At 35.7% G+C, this 18643-nt stretch overlaps 1 protein-coding gene and 1 long non-coding RNA gene across 2 annotated transcripts; both read left to right on the top strand.

Moving 5' to 3' along the window:
- Positions 1 to 2043: 2043 nt before the first annotated feature.
- On the top strand, positions 2044 to 17315 carry LOC141363501 (uncharacterized). Its single transcript, XR_012368990.1, has 3 exons — positions 2044 to 2367; positions 15105 to 15188; positions 17243 to 17315. It is a non-coding gene; the product is annotated as an uncharacterized lncRNA (long non-coding RNA).
- LOC129425587 (uncharacterized) lies at positions 11567 to 15048 on the top strand. Its single transcript, XM_073866102.1, has 7 exons — positions 11567 to 11633; positions 11723 to 11911; positions 12005 to 12110; positions 12326 to 12810; positions 12910 to 13121; positions 13354 to 13513; positions 13664 to 15048. Exons 1-7 carry the CDS (start codon positions 11567 to 11569, stop codon positions 13804 to 13806), a joined length of 1362 nt encoding a protein of 453 aa, XP_073722203.1. The 3' UTR covers positions 13807 to 15048.
- Positions 17316 to 18643: the final 1328 nt, after the last annotated feature.

The following is an 18643-nucleotide window of genomic DNA, read 5'->3' as shown; positions in this document are numbered from 1 at the left end:
AAAAAAAACTTACGGCCTATATGAAGGACTGAGAATAACAGGGTCTTTATTAAAAATCAGCAAACATGTTTGCCTAATGCCTACCAAAAAAATAGTAGCCTAGGCTGCTTGTCTGCAAGCTATGATAGCTAGCTGCTATCTGTCTGATTATTTAGGCTAACATGGCAAACTCAGCCTGGATTTATGAAGATTTTAACAGAGGTGGAAAGAGTAGCCAATAACTTAAGTAAAAGTACAAGTGAGTAAAGAAATAATTACTTAAGTAGAAGTAAAAAGTATGCAATGAAAATAATACTCAAGTAGCGAGTTACTAGTTACTCATGAAAAAATAAATCTATACATGCACGCGCACACACACCCACAATACAGTGCCCTCCATAAGTATCAGAACAGTAAAGACAACATTTTTCTTTTTGCTGTGGAGACCAGATATTGGTAAGATAAATATCAGTGTGTCAGAAGTTTAGAATGTCACATTTTATTAATCTTTGTTTATGTTGCAACACATACATGGTTTAACAACAAAGAACAACAGCATTAAATGCTGATTTATGTGTGTTGTACCCAAATGCACATAAATGAATCAAACTGATTCTACACATTTAATGCTTTTCATGTGTAAAAAATCAGGACACAGCTCAGTGCCCATAAAAAAAATAATGTGACAGATTCTGTACTTTTGTATAATGTTCATCTTTTAATGTTTAGACATTTCTTGACTCCACAGCAAACAGAAGAATACTTATGAAGGGCACTTATACAGTATGTGTAAAACTGCAACATACACAAACGGTACAGAAAAAAGAATACAAACACAGAATAGACAAGCATTACAAATTAACTCTAGTCTCAATGTTGATGTAGCGTATAGCTGAAATATCAGACAAGTAAACTGACAAAGAGTTTTGCATTCATTATGTATAAAGTTAGAATCTCCTAAGATGGTCTGAGGACATTGACAGTTTACACTTACACAAACTGATTTTAGACAAAACTCATGTTTTCTTATGTTGACATGTCGCGTTTGTCTTGTGAGAATCACTTACATCATACAGAACAGTATACAGCGAATCAGACGTCAATCATCGATGGATTTTCTTCAGTCTGTGCTACAATGCTTCTGGAGGCTGCGCACGTTTAACTGTGTTTGACGACGAACAGGTCGCGTGTATGTAATCCCAGGTCAAAAAGACGTAGTATTTAATGTATTAAAAATATACTTAAAATACAAATAGTATGTTTATAATACATTTGTATTTCCAACATACTTATTTGAAGTGTATTAAAATAGGTTAAATTGCATTTAAACGTATTTTTTAAAAGTATACTAGAAGTACACTGGTAATAAATATATACTTAATTACATTTTTAAGAAATATGCTAAACTTAAGAATATTGTTAATGTTTTTGTATTAAGTGTACTAGAAGTACATTGGTAATAAATATATACTTTATTACATTTTAAATAAATATGCTAAACTTAAGAATATTGTTAATGTTTTTGTATTAAGTGTACTAGAAGTACATTGGTAATAAATATATGCTTTATTACATTTTAAATAAATATGCTAAACTTAAGAATATTTTTAATGTTTTTGTATTAAGTGTACTAGAAGTACATTGGTAATAAATATATACTTTATTACATTTTAAATAAATATGCTAAACTTAAGAATATTGTTAATGTTTTTGTATTAAGTGTACTAGAAGTACATTGGTAATAAATATATGCTTTATTACATTTTTAAGAAATATGTTAAACTTAAGAATATTTTTAATGTATTTATATTAAGTTTAATAGAAGTATGCTGGTAATAAATATATGCATAATTACACTTTTAAGAAATATGCTAAACACAAATGTACTTCTAGTAAAGTTTTAGTATATTTGGATAAAACATACTTTTTTTCAAAACATGATTCATTAATTGTAATAAGCTAACATTGAACTTTCCTCAAGCATTTCAACATTATATCATTCCGATTGCATAATAACATTTTTTTTCAAAGATTTGCTTAAAATCTTACGTTTGCTAGTGTTTATGGTGTTTATTTTCAAACAACACAAGTGACACACGTGACTAAACCTGATTGGTTGTTGTCATAGTACACGTCACGGTGCTATTTGAAAGCTGTTGTTGTTCAGTTCAGTTCACGAGGTGCATGCGGTCGCTTGCATTAAACGTATAAACTGTTAAATTAGATGGCGACTCTGCATTAAACGTATTTATTTAATTAATCGGCGATCATATTTCACCAGAGGACTAAGATAAAACAACTCGATTTAAAATGTGAGCAGTTTTAGTGGATCTGACGTCGAGGGAAAAAGTATTTCGCTTTTTGTTTGGAGATGAACGAGACAACAGGGTAAGTGATGACAGATTTTCGCATTTCTTTATTTAATTAAATATTGAATAAGTAAAACATTACAGTTGTCCTTATTTTAACCCAGCTTCCTTATGTAACGTTATGTCGGTGTCACGTCTGGTAATTGGAACGTCGTTATTGTGTGACTAAGCATCCCAGATAGCAACACATTCAGGGCCAAAACTGGCTTACTTTAGGCACTTCAGGCTTAATTCAGGCACAGGTTTTTTTCGTGAAACATCATTGGGCTGAGTTGTGGCGTGAGTTTGGCCAACCAAAAGAAATAAAATGCAAATGGCTTTTTTGGCTGAGTCTTGGCTGGAGTTTGGTCCACCTAAAGAAACAAAAAGCAAATGGCTTTTTTGGCTGATTCTAGGCTGGGGTTTGGTCCACCAAAAGAAAAAAAAGCAAATAGCTTTTTTGGTTGAGTCTTGGCTGGAGTTTGGTCCACCAGAAAAAAAGTCTTCTGCAAACTGGGTTTTGCTAGCCAAAGATCAATTAAAGAGCTCACAGCCTGTGTAAATATCTTGCTTAGCTTCATTTTTTGTACGTCATACATCAATAAAAGATGAATTTTGTCAAAAACAATTGCAATAATGAAAATATGCTTGATGTATTTAAAATAATTAAATATTTTTTCCGGGATAGAAACTTTTTACAAAAGCTATTCAAATGCATTCCAATAAAGGAAATAATAATATGAGTTTTGTAAAGAAAAGAATTGATGTCTTTCTTGACAAGATTAGCCTGATAGGCACTTAAGGCAGACAAGGAGGTATCAATGTGCAAAATAAAAACAAAACAATAATAAATGTTTTAAAATATAGGAATGGTTCAGTCTGCCACATCATTCCTAAATAAGACTTAAAGAATTGAAGTTGTATCAAACATTGAACATTGAGGGGGCCAAAGCATTCAACATTAAATTGTGGGTGACAATTTGTCCCCTTTATGTCTATTGTGACTATAGCCATGAACTGAATAGTTACCTTTTTACAGGTATGTATTGTTAAACATTTTTGTGGGATGGTGAAACGTAATAATAAAATTAATTAGTTAATTAGTAATAATATAAATTAATAATACAAATACTATAAAATATTCTTAAATGAAGTACTTCAATTGGTTTTCATTATTTCACAGTTGGCAATATAAAATACATCAGGAATATTTCAAAAATAAAATGGCAAGAAAAATAAGCCAAATAAATGCTTGACAATGTCAAGTTTTCACAACTGTTAGCAACTTAGTTGGTTGGCAATGGGAAATTGGTTGGCAACTCTCAAAATGTAATTTCATAGATATTTGTACCATGTCCGGACATGGTACAAATAAATCTATGAAATTATATTTTGAGAGTGCGTTTTTTCATTTTTATTTTGATACTTCTTTATTACTCGCACTCATAAACTATTTGGGAGTTGAGCGCGTCTGTTCTCAATTCTAAATTGCATTGCAACCACGCACCCCTGAACAATCCCTCGTTTTGGAATCAACGCGGCGGCGGATTGAATAGACCTGTTCGACTTCATGCGGGAGCTGCTCAGCCCGATCGATCTAAATGTTCAGTGTTCTTTTGAGTAACTCTCGCGGTATTGTGATGTCATGCACCAATCAGTCTGCGCAGGCGCCGCATGAGGTCGAAATAACCCACCCACAAGAGGAACCGGAAGTTACGTAGCAGCCAGCCAGCCACGCATATTTACGCACGCCGTGGATGTGAAATTCAAACTGCTGTTTTACTACATGCTGCTGAACTTCTGCCTCGCTTGTTGATCTTTATCTTATGGTGTTTTATTACACAAAGGTAAGTAAACTTTATTTTTTAAAGAAAGCTTAACTTAGACACATGTTATAGTAGTTCACAGCAGCGTACTCGTTTGTTCACTTGTGGCTCTTATACTTTTTATGCTAGAACGCACGCCGTGGATGTGAAATTCAAACTGCTGTTTTACTACATGCTGCTGAACTTCTGCCTGGCTTCTGTGCAGTTCAGAGAGTTGATTCGGGATGGTGTGGTTCTTAAAACTTCAGAAGGTGATAATTGTATTGAGGTTAATAATGTTGTTGTTCTGGTACAAAACATTATTTGCTTTAAAGGGAGTGAGTTTGTTGTTTATAAAGAGTACACCAAGAAAGAAAGTTTATTTGACTACCCAATAGATTCACAGGAATTAGGGATTTTTGTTGTTTCAGACCTGTCATTGGAGCTGAAATGTGCAAGGCTTACACAAAATATACACAAGTATGTGAGATTGCCTCTTGAGGGACAGGGCAGGTTTGCGGTTTTCCCCCTTCTACATTTAAAATGAGTTTTTTGTTTTTTGTTTTTGTTTCTCTTTTCCAGAATTTGTTTTACAAGGGGTGTGGGATTTTAATGTCATATGTTTTATTAATATTGTATTTAGAAGTGTTTTCAATAATCATTATAGTATGCTAAAGTAAAAGATTGTTTGTGTTTGTCTGTGAGAGTGGAAAGCTACCAGCTTGGGTGTGTGTGTAAAACTGCAAGAAGGATTAGCTGAGGAATTTATGTCTGGAAATTGTCAAAGATAAGAGAGAGACAACCATGTATTAACTAATACTTTAATATTCACAGGATAAAATATGCAATATATTTCTTACTTAATCAGTATTAATCAGTGAATAATTGATGTAATAAAGATATGATGTTGTCTTTGATAAATGTGTATTAACCAATGAAATGAAGGTTGCATACAGAATAACTTAATGGGGGGGATGGCAACTCAAACTTGGAAGAACAGAATCTCCTGCGCTTGTTCGTTGTGTGTGTCTTTTCTTCCCTGACAGATGTTTTTTTGAATAATGATTAAAGTGTTTTGCTTAGAAGTAGTATTGCAGTAAAAGATTTAATATGTGTTTATCTATCTAAAGAAATTAATGTGTGCCTTATTCATATAACCAATTTTACGAATAATGAAATGATGTCATGATATTGAAATGTGTTTTACATAATAATCACTTTCATCTTACAGCTTATGTTTTCTGATGAATAAATGAATGTTTTATTAATTTGTTTTTAAGAAAGCATTATTATATTCTATGTGAAGTCAATCATATGTGAAGTGAAGGACTGCATGGCTCTCAGGGATGAGCGGAGAACAGTTAGTTTTTTCTTTGTTTGGGTGTGTTTATCTTTGCCTACAGGGTGTGGTGATGGAGTCAGATAGACGAGGGGAACGGCCTTTGTGGGTGGAGATTCTAAGAAGAAGATCGACGTCACATACTTTATAAATAACTGTTTTCTCCAAATGCGGGCTGTTAGTCGATTGCCTATTGTGGCCTTGAGACTGCCCAGCGCTGTAAAACTTTTTCATATCTGATCAATAAATAGTTTAATTTTAATACCGTGCCTTTCCTCTAATTATGAACATGCAAATGGACGCTTTAAAGTCCAACAACTGGTGACCCCTGACGTTTTGTAGAGGGAAAGGAGAGAGTGAGCGGAAGGAGGGTTTCACATTGAAGAAACCAAAGTAAGCGAGGATTCCCTTTCAACACAAAAAGAGCGCTCTATTAAAATAAGGTAAGCAGAAGCCTGTTTTATCAAATTCTGCTAATTGGATATACCAAATTACTTGTGTTGATAAGGAGATCCGAACTGAATTACAAATTTAAATTTTTTATAAATTGATCAGAGTGAAAAACTTTTTGAAATTTTTGAATTTTGTTATTAAATAAAAGGTTGAGGAGTCCTTTAACGCATTAGGCGTTATAAAATACCAACTCAGGTTGTAGCCTGTAAGGGGTGAAAGGCCCGTTGGATGAAAGGTCCAAGAATACTGTTAATGGCGGTGTAAGTTAACAGAATTAATTAAAAAGGTTGAGGATTCCTTTAACACATTAGGTGTTATAAAATACCAACTCAGGTTGTAGCCTGTAAGGGGTGAAAGGCCCGTTGGATGAAAGGTCCAAGAATACTGTTAATGGCGGTGTAAGTTAACAGAATTAATTAAAAAGGTTGAGGATTCCTTTAATACATTAGGTATTATAAAATACCGACTCAGGTTGTATAGCCTGTAGGGGGTGTACAGCAGCCCGTGGATGTAAGGTCCACGAATACTGGAAAGAAGAAGTGACGTCTTAATGTGAATAGTATTGTTGATATATTGTTGTTATTTTTGTGACATTTCTGTGAAAGTTGTATTGTGTTTGTATTGCGGGTGAAACTCCTGAAAACTACTGGTGTATATATCCTTTTGTTAGATAAGAGTGACGTTTTGTGCTTTTTTTGAAATTTTGAATGCTTGTAAATTGTGTGAAAATGGCTAAATAAAAAAATGTGATGAGTATGGTTGCCTAACAGTGTATGTGCAATGGAAAAAGGGCAAGTAGTTTGGAAAGGGACCAACTGTAAAAGACTTAGAAACAGATTTGAGAATTTGGACGAGATTAGCTCTGGTTGCTGCTGCCATGCAGGCTATTAAATCAAAGAAAAATGGGAAGTTGACAGTTGTGCTGTGAGCCAGTACCCTCAGCCCCACCCATGGCTCCTCCTCAAGTGAAGTCACTATACCCCTCACTGCACACACCTCCTCCTTATGAGGAAAAGTCTGTTTCGATCTCAAAGCAACAGCCGGTGTTAACAGTAAACAGTGGTGAACTAGATGTTGAATTTGATGAAATAAAGGCCCTGAAAAGAAAAATGGAAAGATTACAACAAACAATTATGACACAGGGAGAGATAATCACAACTCTATTAAGATTACAGAGAAATACAAATGATAGCAACATGAGAAAGAGATCTTGTGTATTACACAGACAGGGCCATAAACAAATCACACAAACAGAACTTGTAGAGGTAGATAAGATTAAGAATAAGCTTTTGAAACTGCAGCTAGAACAGACTAAACAGGCCAACACAAAAAAGAAACAAATGCCCAAGCAGGCCCAACCAACACCAGTAGCTATGACAACTAGTGTCCCGGACAACGTACAATATCCCAATCAGCCCATAGATTCATATAAAGGCCCACCCTATACAGGAAAGCCGTTGGAGGGATATAACCAACAGAGAAGGGGAGGGCCAAGAAGGAGTAGTACACCAAAACAGGGAGGTTTTGGAGGTTTTGGCAGGAATACATGTTATGTGTGCGGACAAGAAGGTCATTGGGCCAGAAGATGCCCTCAAAATGGGTCACAGCCCCAATATTCCGGTGTAAGGTATCCACTTAACGCACCAAATGCAAGGGGATGGGGTCCCAATAGAGGAGGTGGCGGGCGTGGAAATGGTGGTTTTGCCAGGGGACCACCAGCGCCACACAACCCATCACAACCAGATTTAATGGCGCCTATGAACCCAACATGGGGCCAAAGGGAGTGATGCGGATGAATAAGGGGGCACACAGGAACCAACCATAAGAGGAATGGCTGGACCTCTCATGGACCATTAAGAGCCCTAGTGGATAATGGGCCTAAATAGTCCACCGTAAAAAAAAAAAAAAAAAAAGTTTCAACAACGGTGGAGATAATGGGTTTCTGGTAAAATTGAAAAGTGACTATCAACAAATCACTACCCTACAAGGTAGCAAACCAGTCTAGTTTGCACACATTTCTGTATTCCTCCAACACACTTGTTAATAATAGAAAGGGACCTATAAATTACAATGACCTGTCAATGTTGTAATGTGCCCCCGGACGGACGGGGCACAAATGAATGGCTAATTAAACTATGGAGAGATAGAGCCTTATGTCTGACCCAGGACCAGAGACTTATGTTATTTTTTATTTTATTTTTTTTTATTTTTTGGGCCTTATAAACAACAAACAATAGATAATAAGGTATGTACCAATATATAAAACGGTGTCTTAGATAAAGTTTACCAAAAATCCTGGCCAGCCGAACCTGAAATTATGTCCATGAGGGTGTAAACATGACTGATCTAATCACTGAGGGTGAGCCATATAACTGCATACCATTGACTGAAAAAAAAAAAAAAAAAAAAAAAAAGCAAACAAATTGAGAGATGGTTTGTTCGCGGTACCACTGACAACTCCCCCACCGGTAATCACGTTATTTATGGATGGCTTTGTTTTAGAGCATCAGATGGTACGCTTAAGGCAGGGTTTGCTGTGGTTGACCAGGTTGAGGGTGATTTTGTGACTAGAGTGAGTGGTAAATTGGAGGGTAAGCAGTCAGCACAGATAGCTGAAATGATAGCTGTTATCAAAGCCTTGCACTACACTGGTGAAGAGAGGGTGATTTTTTATAGTGACTCTGCATATGTGATTGGTACAGTATATATGGAACTGCCATATGGCAGATAGGGGGGTTAGAAACCAGGAAAGGCCGGCCTATAATAAATAAATGCTAGCGAAGCCTGACACATAATAAAGGCTGTGAAGGTACCTAATGAAGTGGTTGTTGTCAACTGCCTAATAAGCCACTTATTTGCCCAACCATGGTTTCCCAAGACAAAGTTAGATCTGACAAACTGACAAACACGCACTGGAATTGACAAATAGTTTCGGGGCTGCTTGTCACCCCAATGCCAGAGCAAAGCTGACATAATGACCCTGACTTTGACATTAAAACTTGACTTGACAAAATCTGTGCACCGACAGAAATAATATGGCTTGACGCATTGCCAATTGCATTAATATCTATTCGCTCTTCTGTTAACAGGATTTCTGGTCTCACTTCCTTTGAATTGCTTACAGGTCGACAGTTTCCAGGCCCACGGAATGCCTTGGTGTAGGATCCAATCCTGCCACTAACTAATGATGTTGATTTCTACAAACTAACTGCTATGATTAAACATTTTCCCTGCCAGGCTACACGACACCGGGACAAAGACTAAGTTGTTACAAATGATGATTGAGTAAAAGTGAAGGTGTTCAGACGGTGCTGGGCCGAATCGAGACGGTCCAGGCTACCGAGAAGTAAAAGAAAAAACCTAACATTGTGTCCAGCTACAGGTCAAAGGCGACACATGGTTCCATCTCTTTTTGTGTTCCATGTGATTTTCCCAGCAGGTCTCTCACAGAAACAGGTGTGGACCTGAGGACTCAGGTCCAAGAGAGGGAGAGTGTTGAAAGTGAAAGTAAATGGAGAAAGTAAATGGAGAACAAACAGGAAGTGAAACATCAGTGGTAACACTCACACAACACCAACAACAAAGTCAACAAACACTCTGTAAAATTGTGCATAAAAAAGGTGACATTTTTTCCAGCCCAGCAACAGAACCCCTTGCACACTGTGTGAGTGCAGATTGTGCCTACGGAGCAGGTATAGCCGTACAATTCAAAGCGAAGTACGGTACACAAAAGGTTGTAAGACAGAACAAACACACAGGTGAATGTGCAGTTACCCATGAGGACGACGGCAGATTGATTTTTCATTTAATAACAAAACAAAATTGTACTGATTTACCAACATATGAGAATTTTACCAACAGCTGGGGTGTGGGTTAGATAAATTGGACTTCCATAAGGTGGTGGAAATCCTGACAGAAGTGTTCAGGGACCTGAACATCACAATTACTGTTTATTCATTATAATCTGGGTAGCTATATACCATATTGACCTTTGAATTTCGAATTTCTTAAGTTTCTTATATAATCTTACATTTCAATGTTTCCTTTTGAATCTAATTTTTAAGTTTCTTATACAATTCTACAGTATTAATTTTACATTTCATTTTTTTTGAATTTATGATTGTTTTTTGAGTATTTGCCAATAGGCATAAGTGTATTTTTCCACAGAGATGAAGCTATATGGAGATTGGAAGGTTCTGTGGGCCCTAGGGGTTATGACTGCAATTATAATTACCATAATATTTAGCATAAACAATGAAGGTAATCTGAAAATTGACAAAAGGTCCAAAACTACATCACAAGATTAGTGTGTAAAGAGATATGGGGGAATTGAATTAAATTACACAAAAAAAAAAAAATTCAACGACATCATACACCTTTGATTTATGAACATCTATAGTGGTCTCAATTGGAGTATTTGTGGCCATACTGGTCACTTGTGGATGTTGTTGTATCCCCTGTCTCAGATCCCTGTGTAACAGGCTGATAGTGTCAGCAATAGAGAAAAAAGAGAATAATCCTCCCCCATATAGCATGCCCCTATTAGGCCTACAGAACCTAGAGAATGATGAAGAAGAAAATGTGTGACCTCTTTCAGAGGTCAAGAGAGGGAATTGTGGGATTTTAATGTCATATGTTTTATTAATATTGTATTTAGAAGTGTTTTCAATAATCATTATAGTATGCTAAAGTAAAAGATTGTTTGTGTTTGTCTGTGAGAGTGGAAAGCTACCAGCTTGGGTGTGTGTGTAAAACTGCAAGAAGGATTAGCTGAGGAATTTATGTCTGGAAATTGTCAAAGATAAGAGAGAGACAACCATGTATTAACTAATACTTTAATATTCACAGGATAAAATATGCAATATATTTCTTACTTAATCAGTATTAATCAGTGAATAATTGATGTAATAAAGATATGATGTTGTCTTTGATAAATGTGTATTAACCAATGAAATGAAGGTTGCATACAGAATAACTTAATGGGGGGGATGGCAACTCAAACTTGGAAGAACAGAATCTCCTGCGCTTGTTCGTTGTGTGTGTCTTTTCTTCCCTGACAGATGTTTTTTTGAATAATGATTAAAGTGTTTTGCTTAGAAGTAGTATTGCAGTAAAAGATTTAATATGTGTTTATCTATCTAAAGAAATTAATGTGTGCCTTATTCATATAACCAATTTTACGAATAATGAAATGATGTCATGATATTGAAATGTGTTTTACATAATAATCACTTTCATCTTACAGCTTATGTTTTCTGATGAATAAATGAATGTTTTATTAATTTGTTTTTAAGAAAGCATTATTATATTCTATGTGAAGTCAATCATATGTGAAGTGAAGGACTGCATGGCTCTCAGGGATGAGCGGAGAACAGTTAGTTTTTTCTTTGTTTGGGTGTGTTTATCTTTGCCTACAGGGTGTGGTGATGGAGTCAGATAGACGAGGGGAACGGCCTTTGTGGGTGGAGATTCTAAGAAGAAGATCGACGTCACATACTTTATAAATAACTGTTTTCTCCAAATGCGGGCTGTTAGTCGATTGCCTATTGTGGCCTTGAGACTGCCCAGCGCTGTAAAACTTTTTCATATCTGATCAATAAATAGTTTAATTTTAATACCGTGCCTTTCCTCTAATTATGAACATGCAAATGGACGCTTTAAAGTCCAACAGGGGACACAAGATTGTTGTTAGTTCTTCACTCTACACAAGTAAGTGACTCGCCTAAGACGTATGTTTTCTGTGTTTGTCTTTTATATTACCTTTTTAGTAAATGTTTATCTAATTGATTTGCTTTCAGAAAACATGTACCACATTGTGAGCTTTCTTGATACCCAAGAAGTGGAGGTTGTGCCAGCAGTCTGGGTAAAAAATGGGATTTGTTTATGGCCTCCATATAAGGGTGAAGGAATTCAGAGGGCAACCAAGTGTTTGGAGCAACCTAGGGAGTCTTGGTCTGCTTATAAAATAAAAATTATGTATACTGCAGGTATGTATGAAAAAAAATTATATAATGCATTAATTTCAAAATATTAAATGGCTCTTCTGATTTGTTTTTATTTTTCAATTCTGTCTTTGATAGAAAGCTATGGTGAAGCACGCCGGAAGCTGCCGCTTGCTGAGCTACAGACTGATCTCCAGTCTGAGGCAGAGCTTGAGTCCCAGAGGCCACCAAAACGCAAAACAAAGTAAGATATGTGTATTTAATATTACATATTATGTAATGCATATATCGCAGACCTTTTTACACTAATGATTGGGCAAAGTAATATGCATGTCAATTATCATACACATCTTAACACTGAATTTGCCCCTGAATATTATCTTCACATGGACATGCCATCTTTCAAACTTCAAGCTTATTCCATTTTAGTGATTATTACATGTTTTTCCTTCTCTACAGACGAAACCGGCGCCTTTTGGAAGATTATGACACTGATGACGAGGCTATTGCACCCCAAAAAGACAATTTGCCACATGCCCCGCAAATACAACCACCACCTAAAAGGATTTGTTCATCTACTGAGGTACAACCAAGTCCTCAAAGACAACCTCAACCCTCCATATGTCCTCAGAAGTCCTCGTGTCTGACACGGATCCCAGAAACTCCAGGCCCATCCTTGTTGGACATAAGCCCTTCAATTGAAATGCAAGAGAGAAATCTTGGGTCTTCATTACGCCAAGCAATAGATATGCCTGAACCGATGCCTACCCTGCCTTTTCACAATACACCGTCTTCTGCCAGATCATCACAGCATATCACAGGACATCAAAATGAAACCACTTTACAGTCTCCTGATCACGCAGTGGAATCACTGTGGCATTATGACTCTTTGACTCCCAGAGTCCAGACAAAGCGCCTCCCAAGCAACGATCCATTCCAGAGATGTACGTTTTTGTTTAATTATTTCATAATCACTGTAAGTGTAAGCCTGATGTCAAAGAAAGGACTGGTGTGGTAACCTTACAATTTGTTTAATGTTTCAGCAATTCTTCATGACATTTTGACAAAACTTGAAATAGTTATGGAGCAGCAAAGACGTCTTGTAAGAATGGTTCAAGATCTCAAACAAAACAATGTTGGTGAGATCACGGAGGATAACCACTTAACTCCAAAATATTTTCCAGTTGAAGATTTAAGATCATTAACTTCCCTGGAAAGTGATCTTCAATCCGCACCGGAAACGAGACGAAAAGTGGTAGGTGTAACTAACGTTTATGAACAGTTACCTAATGCCTACTGTAATATCATACATATATTTTTCTCATTACTCTTATAATTAAACCGTGTTCAGTCTATAGCAAACGTATCGAGTTAAACGAGTTAATTTCTGAATTTTGTGATAAATTTTATGTAGTGTAGTAATTGCATATTAATATTCAAAAGTAATGAAAGTGTTCAATGACAAAGTGTGTTTTAAAACATTTCAGGTACTCGAACTTGGATTGCTGGGTGGGGTGGACTTGAAGGATACGGTTTGGAGAATAATGAAGCAGGCGATTAAAAATGACTTTGCTAAAACCATTAACTGGAGAGGTTTAAATGGAAAAACGCCATTCCAAAATTTGGAGCTTAAAAGTGTTGTCATTGGTAAGTGCTTTTGATGTGTTTGAAGAAGTTTTTATGACATTCATTAAATGAATATGTAGTGTCTTGGATCTTTAATACTGTATTGTACTGTATGCTCGATTACACTTTATTTAATGCTAATTTTTCTATATCTCTATGCTCGTATTCTAGAGGCTGTAAGAAGAAATCCAGTTTGTGCCCAAATTACTGAGCAGGAGGTTGAACAAGTTATTAGACGGTGGTTTTACTTTGCTGGTGATCGTGAGGGTGGCAGAAAAAAAAGAACATTACAAAATTTAAATTTTAATAACTGATTTTATTGTATTTTTAATTCTGCGCACTTTTACTTTTGCACCTTTTTTACTTTTGCAGGTATTTTTTACTTTTGCACGTGTGAACAATTTTGGCTTTTACTACCTGTTTGTTGGTTTCACTTGATTTATGCACATTTACTTGCTTCAATTTGCACTTGCTTTCCTGTTTAACATTTTATAACTTGGATTTTAATTTCTTTTACACTTATTATTTTCTTGATTTGCTGTTGGTTAAATCTATTATTCTCATTTTATTTTTGAAGCTTGGTTGATTTTTCTCTTCTGATATTACATTTTTAGTTTGTCTTTTATAACCAGCCTTTATTTTTGGGTTCACATGTACTTTGTCCATTACTGCTTTGTTTAACATTTTAACCTACTGCTTGATTTTTAATCTGTTATTGTAATTGTTGCTTTTATTTTGTCTTCTGCTGCTATTGTTTTTTAGTTATATTTTTATTGCACATGTAAATAGTTTGTATTTTTTAACCAGTTTTGTTGTTCTTTTATTACACTGCACATTTACTAAATTTTTTTTTTTTTTTAGGTTGATTCACTACCTTTTTTTTTGGTTGGTTTTTTGATTTGTGCACTTTACATTTTTTTACTTATTTAACACTTGTTTTTATTGTATTGTGACTTGTTTTTTGTTGGTGGGTAATGTATTAAGAAAATTTACACTTTTGGTTTGTTTGATTTGCGCACTACACAATTACTTTATTTTTGCCTTGTTTATTAAACACTTTGCTTTTTATTTATTGTATTGTTTTTTGCTTACTGTTATGTCATTCTTAATTCCTATTGTTTTAATTTTCTTGTATTTGGCTGGGGTTTGTACCTCCGTGTTAATAAAAACACTATATTTTCAAAACACATGGTTTTAATTTATTTAATAATGATTAAATATTATGGTTGCATTCAGGCTCAGTTTTAAGGATTTGGGGATAATATTGGTGTAGTTTTGGGGGGGTTCTGGAGAAGTTGGGTGAGGTTTAGTAAAGTTGTTGGCAGTTTGGCTCTTTAATGGGTTACACTTGGGGATTAAGGCAGAGTTCTGGGACAGTTAAGGCTGGTTACAGGGACATTAAAGAAGTTGTGGGTGAATTTTGGCCTGCTTCAGGCACTGTTCAGGTATCCTTTAGGCAAGCAGCTTAAGGGCCATTTGAGGGGAGGGGTCCATGGCGGTATGTGGGCCACAACAACAGCCTGAATTCAACCTGATAAGGCCCATAACCAATTTGCTATCTGGGATTTCTCTTAAGCATTTCAGAAATCATTCAAACCTTTCATTTTTTTAGCACAGCGACATAAATATGACTAACCAGAGCCAAGTAGACAGGAACAAATGAAGATACAGCCCATAGAAATACTTATTCTTGGTGGTAAGTTTGTTGTTGATATTTGAATAAGTTTTTCTGTTGTTTCTCTTGCAATGCTAAGGTTAGTTTAAAATGAATGTTTGAGCTGTCTTACCTGAAAATACCATGATATGACCATATGGTTATTATAACTACAGTAATGATCAATGGCTAATGTATAGCAGTTGTATAACAACCTTATTGTGTTTTTGTTTATTTTTAAATGTATTTCTAATTACATATGGACACAAAAATGACATTGTAAGAAGGGATACTTTTATGAGAGATTGTAAAACTGCAGAGGCTGGGATTGATTATATTATATTGTCTTAAAGGTATAGCGGAAGATTTTCGTTTTCCGGGTGGATCATCAAGATTATTGGTCATCCCAGATGTCAATCATTCTGATTAGATGTTGACGTATAACCGTCGTACGTGCTCGCCTCTAGGTTCGCTTGCTGCACATGCGCACTTTCACATGTATGTGTGTTGTGCTACGGTTTCAACCATTCATTGAAGCTCGCGTTCTCGCTGTGTTTTTTTTTTCAAAATGTCTGAGGTTCGCAGGAGAAAAAGTGTCTACGAATTGTATGACAAGAAGAGAAAGGACTATAAAGAAAGAAACAAGACCAGAATGTTTATGGGAGAGCTAAAAGGACAGGTTGGGCTTCGCACGCAAAGTTTCTACTGGAAAGGTACATTTTGTCATGCTATTTGGAGAAATCCATTTAAAATCACTGCTAGTAAAAGTTCACTCTAAAACAAGTACTGTGTAAATATGAAGGAATTTTCCGTATTTATGTTTTACAGGCATTTATCCGTTTTTTTTAATAACATGTTGCATTATGGGTGCAATAACTCCTGCTGCAATCTTTCACTTTTGCCTCTCTTTCACCATCTCTGTTTGAAACCTAAAATTACAACTTGCTTGCAGAGTTATTTTCTAACATGGATGATGTTTAACTTCTAAAAAATGCTGTCAGAACAAGATACAAGTGTTGAACTATTCCAGCATTGACACATGTGATTTAGTAGACAAATCTTCTTTCTGAAGTGACGTGTAAGTCAAATGGATATTTACCACAACATTTATCACATTAAATCTCCAGTTTGTGTTTGTTTTAGATTCCTTTGAAGTCACCACTATGGTGATTAGTGTTCCCTTTAGTTAGGCTTTTGTCCCTTTACCTTCATAGAGCTGATTCTGCTCTTTCAGCATTGCAACAGTGTTTTTGCTTGTAGCAATTACAACTTGTTTCAGTTTGTTGCTTTAGGAAGGAGAATTGTCTATAATGTCATATAAGCTTAGTTGTTTTTATGTTATGCTGCCTAACATTTAAATATGAAATGATAAAAAAAGAATAAAGAACTGAAATGTATAAAAGAGACGCTCTATGCTGATCTAAAAACACATCGTCTTGAATAAGATGGCTGCAAATGTGTCAGCTGTGGTTTTTGCTTCAGAGACATCAACACTTTGGATACAAATGTCAACAATGGTGAGAGTAAATGTTAAGAGAGTTTTCTACAATCCTGGTACCCAGCATGCATTGCGGCATGAAGCTTTGTTGTTGATTGTCACCATTGTTGCGTTTCATAGGCAGATTGAAGTGCCCCTAAAGGTTACGGAAAATGTTCTGTAAATCTACGGACAGTGTTCTATAAATCTACAGAATGTTCAGTTGTTGAAAAAACGGAAGTGTCTGTAAACATAACGGAAAAAGTGCCGGTAATTTTCTGCCAGGACATTATCCGTTTTTTTACGGATTATTTTTTTAGAGTGTTGATGTAAGCTATGATTAGCGATGCTAGCCCTGGCACAAGTCACGAAGAGAAGAACTGAGCTCCTGCATGCTCTCTCTCTGTCTCTGTCTCGTGCACGCGTTTAACAGGTGTTCCCTCTCGGGAGGAGGGGAGAGTGTTGCGTGCGCATTTTAAAAAAAAAATCGAGGGGCGGTTCTTTTAAATAATTCGGGAAAATCTTCCGCTATACCTTTAAATATATTGTACTCAAGGTAAGTAATTCTTAAAAAGAAAACAAATCATTAATCATCATTTACCTGCCTGTTGTTTTTCAGATCAACTGCTATTGACAGTTTTGAATCGGGAAAAATGTGGAGTGATTCGGAAGAAAACGTTTGCAACACATCCATTACAGGTGGCTAATTTCTGTCCTTTTGAGTTATTCAAGTAAAAACCCGTTTTTTTAATTGTAAAAAAAACTGTTTTTTTTTATTGTAAAGCTGTAAGGGACTTGGCCTTGTCATCCTTGCATATACCATTTGGCAGGGCTCCAGACTAACTTTTTTTACTAGGAGCACAGTGGCCCCCAACTGAAAATTTTAGGGGCGCAACCAGAAAATTTAGGGGCACACACGGTAAATCAACATGCTAACCAAATATTCACATGTCTACTAATTTTCACTGTATTACTAATAAATACTTTAATTATAGATTCAGAAAGTACAATGTGCTGTTTCAAATTCAGTGTCATATCACAAAAAAAGGTCAAATTTGCTGGTCGCACATGTGCGACTGGATGTAAAATTCAGTGGCACACTCTCAAATTTAGGTGGCAAAATGCCACCATTTGATGGCAGTCTGGAGCCCTGTTTGGTATCATTTCTGATTTCCTTAAATCTCCTTAAACAGAGGTGAACCTTACGTTTGCAAGATCACAATAGACAAACAATGGAAAATGATCTAGGTTCAAATAAAACACAATTATCAATGTAAAACATATCCTGTAATGCACACAGGTTGCTTCAGGGGTCGGCAACAGGCAGGAATATTTTCTGGCCCACCGGATTAATTTGAAGTCCGTTTTTTTATTTTTTTTAATCATACTTTTTTATTTTACAATACCAGTTTACAAAAATGGCCCCGTGTATCATTCCTTCATTCGTTTTTTTCAAATCAAAACCAACAAGAAAAAAAACGACTTGTTTTCTATTATTTATTTCCTGAACTAAAATAAAACGATTCGTTTTCTGAATGTGCGCTCAGATCAAAAATAAAAAAATAATGAAAACGGGTTCGGACAAATTTTTATAGAACACCTTAGCAGACATATACCAATGAAATAAATTTAAACAGATCAGGTAGCCTACTAACAGATTACATTTTAATAAGGGTTTTAATAAGGGTTTGAATAGCAACCATGCTTTCCTGTATGTCTCATTCGCTTACAGTCCGACTTTTGAACCTTTTTTTATTATTATTTATTCGCGTATAACACACTAATAAATAATATGTATAACCTGATCAAAAATATTTGCACTAAATGCTGCACAAAACTCTTCCTCTAGCCCAGAGGTCCCCAACCACCGGGTCGTGGACAAGTTGCCACCGGCTTGCAAGAATGTCCTGAAAAAAATGCGTATACGGGCCGCTCTTTCTCGTTCTCTTTCTCTACCAGCGCATCCGCGATCATAGGGGCTGTTTACACTTGGTATTAAGATGTGTTTTCATCGATCGAA

Source organism: Misgurnus anguillicaudatus, unplaced genomic scaffold, assembly GCF_027580225.2.
Source record: "Misgurnus anguillicaudatus unplaced genomic scaffold, ASM2758022v2 HiC_scaffold_39, whole genome shotgun sequence".
NCBI lineage: Eukaryota > Metazoa > Chordata > Actinopteri > Cypriniformes > Cobitidae > Misgurnus > Misgurnus anguillicaudatus.
This window is presented reverse-complemented; position numbering and strand designations above follow the sequence as displayed.